Source organism: Onychomys torridus, chromosome 14 (genome assembly GCF_903995425.1).
Source record: "Onychomys torridus chromosome 14, mOncTor1.1, whole genome shotgun sequence".
Lineage (NCBI taxonomy): Eukaryota > Metazoa > Chordata > Mammalia > Rodentia > Cricetidae > Onychomys > Onychomys torridus.
Window position 1 is genome coordinate 20,380,156 of NC_050456.1, and position 6,000 is coordinate 20,386,155.

The 6,000-nt window shown below is 43.8% G+C and overlaps 1 protein-coding gene across 2 annotated transcripts in view; it reads left to right on the plus strand.

The window, feature by feature from the left end:
* Scfd1 (sec1 family domain containing 1) overlaps positions 1-2,024 on the plus strand; it is an 85,555-nt gene extending 83,531 nt beyond the window's left edge. For both annotated transcript variants that reach the window (XM_036205817.1, XM_036205818.1), the window contains exon 25: positions 1,825-2,024. In XM_036205817.1, the coding sequence (XP_036061710.1) occupies positions 1,825-1,848 (24 nt within the window). In that variant the 3' untranslated portion in view covers positions 1,849-2,024. The remainder of the gene's footprint in view (positions 1-1,824) is intronic.
* Positions 2,025-6,000: the final 3,976 nt, after the last annotated feature.

A 6,000-nucleotide genomic window follows, 5' to 3' on the forward strand; every position in this document is an offset into this window, starting at 1 on the left:
GTTCAGTCCATATGATGTTACTTTATGATTTCAGGGCTCAATGAGATTTCCTCCATAAACTGTTTTTCAGTAGCAGCTCAAATCTCAGTCTCTCATTCAGGAGAAATTGATGGTTTATGGTAGATTCAGGAAAAGTGTACATCCACACTGTTCGTGTGCACACACATTGCTCTCTCAGGTTCGTGTGCACACACACTGCTCTCTCTGGTTCGTGTGCACACACACTGCTCTCTCTGGTTCGTGTGCACACACACTGCTCTCTTAGGTTTGTGCACACACCGCTCTCAGGTTCGTGTGCACACACATTGCTCTCTCTGGTTCGTGTGCACACACACTGCTCTCTCTGGTTCGTGTGCACACACACTGCTCTCTCTGGTTCGTGTGCACACACACTGCTCTCTCTGGTTCGTGTGCACACACACTGCTCTCTTAGGTTTGTGCACACACCGCTCTCAGGTTCGTGTGCATACACACCGCTCTCTCAGGTTCGTGTGCACACACATTGCTCTCTCAGGTTCGTGTGCACACACACTGCTCTCTCTGGTTCGTGTGCACACACACTGCTCTCTCTGGTTCGTGTGCACACACACTGCTCTCTCAGGTTCGTGTGCACACACAGCTCTCTCTGGTTCGTGTGCACACACACTGCTCTCTTAGGTTTGTGCACACACCGCTCTCTCAGGTTCGTGTGAACACACACTGCTCTCTCAGGTTCGTGTGCGTACACACTGCTCTCTCTGGTTCGTGTGCACACACACTGCTCTCTTCTGGTTCGTGTGCACACACACTGCTCTCTCTGGTTCGTGTGCACCACACACTGCTCTCTTCTGGTTCGTGTGCACACACACTGCTCTCTCTGGTTCGTGTGCACACACACTGCTCTCTAGGTTTGTGCACACTTCCGCTCTCTCAGTTCGTGGTGAACACACACTGCTCTCTCAGGTTCGTGTGCGACACTGCTCTCTTTCGTGTGCACACACACTGCTCTCTTCGGTTTGTGAACCGCTTTCGTGTGCACACACACTGCTCTCTCAGGTTCGTGTGCACACACACTGCTCTCTGGTTCATGTGCACACACACTGCTCTCTCAGGTTTGTGTGCGCACACACTGCTCTCTCAGGTTCGTGTGTGCGCACACACTGCTACCTCAGGTTCGTGTGTGCGCACACACTGCTCTCTCTGGTTCATGTGCATACACACTGCTCTCTCTGGTTCCTGTGCACACACACTGCTCTCTCAGGTTTCATCCACACTTGTTGCCCTCCACCTTGCTCAGACGGAGTCTTCAGGCAGGATACTCAGTTGCAGGATTTGTCAGAGAGGTCTGCCTGCCTTGTGTAGCACCAGCTATGGCCTGTTTTCAAACCAAGAGCCACAAAACCAGGGAGTCACCTGATGTTTCCCTCCTCAGCTTAAGTCACCTGTAGAACCTTCTCATCTTAAGATGTTCTCCACGGCCTCTGGGAGTTGACCCCTGTGGATTTGCTAACGACTTGACACTGTTGCCTGTGGGAAGTTGCTGGAGTAGGAGCTTATCTGCCTTCTCAGACCAAAAGTGGGTCTGTGTGCTGCCTCTAGTGGCCGTTTAGGAATAGGAAAGTGTTAGCACTGACGCTTCTCTTTATAGTTTCATACTGAGTTTAATATCAATCACTTGTAATGTTTACATCTCTGTGCCATGACGGTAAAACATTCGGAAAGCATATATTAAATTATGTTGTTGAAACTTACTGTTCTAGAAATATGTAGTAAGTAGGAAACCTAAGTTTTTGTAATTCAAAAATGGAAAATTATATGTATAATTTTTTTCTTCTTTGATTTTAGCTGTCACAACTTGGACAAAAATAACACAGAAGAACCGTCATGGGGTAATCAGTTTGGATAGACGTAAAAGGAGCCAGGTGTGCCCTTCTCCATAGCCATGCCCTAACAGTGCAACCTGTCAGAATCATTAATTTTTAAATAAATTCTATATACTTCAGATACTGTATACTGATTAAAATAATAAACCATTTCAGAAGTAACTTGGCTTGTTCTTGTTTGAACACGTACATGGAAACAAGGAAAGCCCTATGGACAGATCCTAAAATAAGGGAGGGTATCAGTTGAAGTTGATGTTGTCACACACTCCAGTGTTACTTGAGGAGCCCCTACTTACATTTTCACTATAACACTGTCCTCTCGGGTGGTTTCCCACATTGCTTCTGGATTTCTAGGTGGAAGTGTTAAAACCACTTTAATATATCTTCTTCCTCTGGCACACCTATTCACATTGTCAGTAGAGACTGCTGTGTATAGAGTGTAGATAGGGCAGCGTGATTTGCGATGGACAGATCCAAAACATCCATTCCTAGGAGTTCGGAGTAGGGAGTAGATATGTGCAGCACCAGCAGAGAACAAGGATCACTCTTCACTGTCACTCACTTTAAATCAGGGCACTGAGGTTTGATTGTACCAATAGTCACTGTCTGGAGTAAGACCTATGTAAGGAAACACCCATTTCAGGAGGTAAAGGCACAGCAGAAATCTCTGCAGAACAGGCACAAAATTTGAAAGTATGTGTTAATAAACTTTCTGGACTCAATTACTGAATAAGAAATTCTTCATTGCACCTGAAAGACATTTTAAAATGCTGATCTTGCCATGAAGTCATTGGATAAATGAATCATTTGCAGCCTTTTCATATCACCACTTACCTTAGGAACTAGTAACTAACTAGTAACTAATAGTTCAAAAGACCGTTAGAAATTAGAGGCATAACTTCCAACTCATTATGAGAAAACTTTGAAGTGAATGGCTGCAGAACACAATGCACTGTTACAAGTAAAAAGCTCAAGTCATCTTAATAGTTCAGAAGCACAGTTAAATTGAGCAGGAAACTGGCTGATAATGTCCATCATGAATTAGAGAAATAAAAATTTTAATGACAAAAAAAGGACCAGAGAGATGCCTTAGCGGATGAGGTACCCACTGCCAAACCTGATGGTCTGAATTAGATCTAAGGAGCCACATAGTGAAGGAGAGAACTGATTTCCAAAGCTCTCTTCTGACCCCCATGTACACACACAACACATTTTTTAATGTAAAAATGTTTGAATATGGAAAAAAGGAAGTGCTAAGACAAAATCAGTGACTGCGTGCTGTGTGCCAAATTCTGTCCCCTCAGAACTCCACAGTGAGACTAAGATAGGGCCCTTAGAGGGGTATAATAATTGTGTTTAAATTAACTCAAAAGAATGAGACACTGTATAATTTTTAAAAATCAGATACTGATCCTCTAGGGCCGGTATAACAGGAAACACCATCTCTCCTTCATCCACAGTGAGGCTTCACCAGAGGCCAGCCCCAGTGACACTTTGGTCTTGAAATGTAAGAAAATATTAGAACAACCAAGTTTGCTATTTTGTGAAGGCAAACTGAGCTGGCTGATGCAGAAAAGCACAAACTTATGGCAAAACCGATGAGACTAATGTGAGAAGACACAAAACCAGGGTAAGAAGAGGCACCAGTCCTAGGACCACAGATGCCACGGAAGTACGGGGAAGCCTGTGCTCTATGCCTCCAACTCTATTCAGCATAGATCATTTTTAAACTGAACAGAACACATGCAACAGCTGCCTTTAAGATACTGGAAATTAACAAATCTTGTCGACCCTGCAGAGGGAAAATAGGGAGATTTAGGAGATTGCCCCACTTCCGTGTCAGAGGACAGCATAGCTAGAAATCATTAGTCTTTGAGGCCATTCTAGGAGTCAAGAGAAACAGGGGTGGCCATACCACTCATAGAGAGAAGAGCTGCACAACTCGGCTTCAGCAGAAGCACCTCTTACTCAACAGAGGACTTTGTCTATCAGGGAAGAAGGCATTCGACTTCACACATACACACACAGCAGTGCTGGGAACTGAACTTGAGTCCTCGGCAAGAACAGTGCACTCCTGGCTGAGCCATCTATCTCTCAAGCCTACATAAACATTTTTCAAGAATATTTTCTAAAATATACCACATTCTGGGACTTTCAGTATGTTCTTTTTTATTTATTGAAATTTTAAAATAACTAGAAATCTAAAGCAATTTTTACACATTAGTGGCCCAGAAAACAGGCCCAGACAAGGATCAGAGTCAGTTTAGAGACTTGATCAGCACCTGTGGGAGAAGGGTGGGTGCAAGAGGAAGGTAGGTGGCCATCTGAGGCACAGCAGACACACAAGAAACTTCCAAATTAAGTTGAAGCTTGACCTTTTCCCACAAGTAGTCACTAACACGGTGTTCGATTGCTTTTGGCTTGGGGTGGTTCCCTGAAGGAAAATTGGCCAGTGTTATACTGCAGAAGTTGTGGTCCAACATGCATGAAGTGGGGAGGGAAAGGAATCCCCTGGAAGTGGGTGAAGTTACAGAGAGCATGACATCAGCATCATCTCCCTTGTCTACACCAAAGCCACATCATGTCCTACCTAAAGCAAGTAAAGCAGGACTTCCAGAGAAAATGATTGGAGACTTGCCAATCAAAGAGTTCAGCTACTGAGGAGCTACACCATACCCCCATCTCCTCAGTAATGGAGAAGTTAACATAGCTAACGTTTGCTCAGAAAATCTTTATGAGGTAAAAACTACACCAAAGGTATAGGGTATAGCCATTTCAAAATAAGTTGGAAGGAAGTAGCTTTACCAATAAGTGTATAACATATTTTCAAACCTGCAACCACCTACAGGTAGGTCCCTTCTGCACACTTCCAACCGCCCACTTGGTACCCAGACTTCTCACATCCTCTTCCAGAGTCTGAGTGTGGGCCCCTGATCTCCCTAACCACACCTTATCCTCAACCTGCCAGATCTAGCCTGGGTTTCACAACCTAGTCTGGCCTTCCCGCCTGCACCACAAAGAGCTCTGTGCTTGGGCTAGGATCCTCCCTGCCTAACCCCAAAGCAAAGGACAGTCTCCTCCATGCTATATCCAACCTTTCCACCCAGCCAGGTCTACCCCCACATTCTAGGCTTAGAACAGGAAGCACAACCTATACACCAGCCCAGTAGCCTCTGTCCATGTGACTATTCCATCCAAGCCATTTCTAACCTCTAGACCCCACCAGCCACACACCCCCTCTTCCTTAGCTGCTCTAACAAACTGAGAACTAACAAAAGAAGTTGGCATTCCCAGATCCCATCACAAAAATTCCAGCTACAGGAAAGCTCCAGCCAGTATCATCTCTCTAAAATCTACCAGTCCTGTAGACACGAATGCCAATGATCATTACTGAGATTAATTGCAGAACACAGAATTTAAAAGATTCATCACCTCATCAAACAATTCACGGAGTTTAAGTAAAACACAAACAGCTCAATGAAATTAAGGAGAAAGCTTTAAGGAGAAGAAATGCCTGAGCGATGCTCAAGAAAAGATGAGGCTATTTTTAAAATACAAAAGCAATGAAAAAAAAAATAAGGCTGCTAGAAATGACTAAAACAATCCAACACTTGAGAATAGGATTCAGACAGCAGGTAAAAACACTGAAGAAGAGTTGAGCTGAAATGAAGATGGCATTGAAAACCCCAGTAGCTCAACTAGAAAACTCAGAAGCCTTATGAGTAGATTGAGTCCAGCAGAAGACAGAATATCCGAATCCAAAGATAAAGCAGAGGATCTAGAACAAATAAGAAATATTTAAAACACACACACAACGGAAAACAGGAAATGTGGGACGGCGTGAAGAAAAACAAACCTTTGAGTTACAGACACAGATGAAAAAGAAGAATCAATAGTATAGACCAGCTCTGTAAGGAAAGACACCTACATACAAATACAAGAAGCACACAAAACACCAGATAGACAAGATCAGAACAGAAAAATCCTCATGGCACTAAACTTAAACTTGAAACACTAAGTACACATAACAACATGAAAGCAGCAAGAGAAAAAAACACAAGTCAAATATAAATGAAAAGTCATCATAATAACAGCTGATTTCTCAATGGAAACTTCGAAAGCCAGAAGAGCCTGGGGC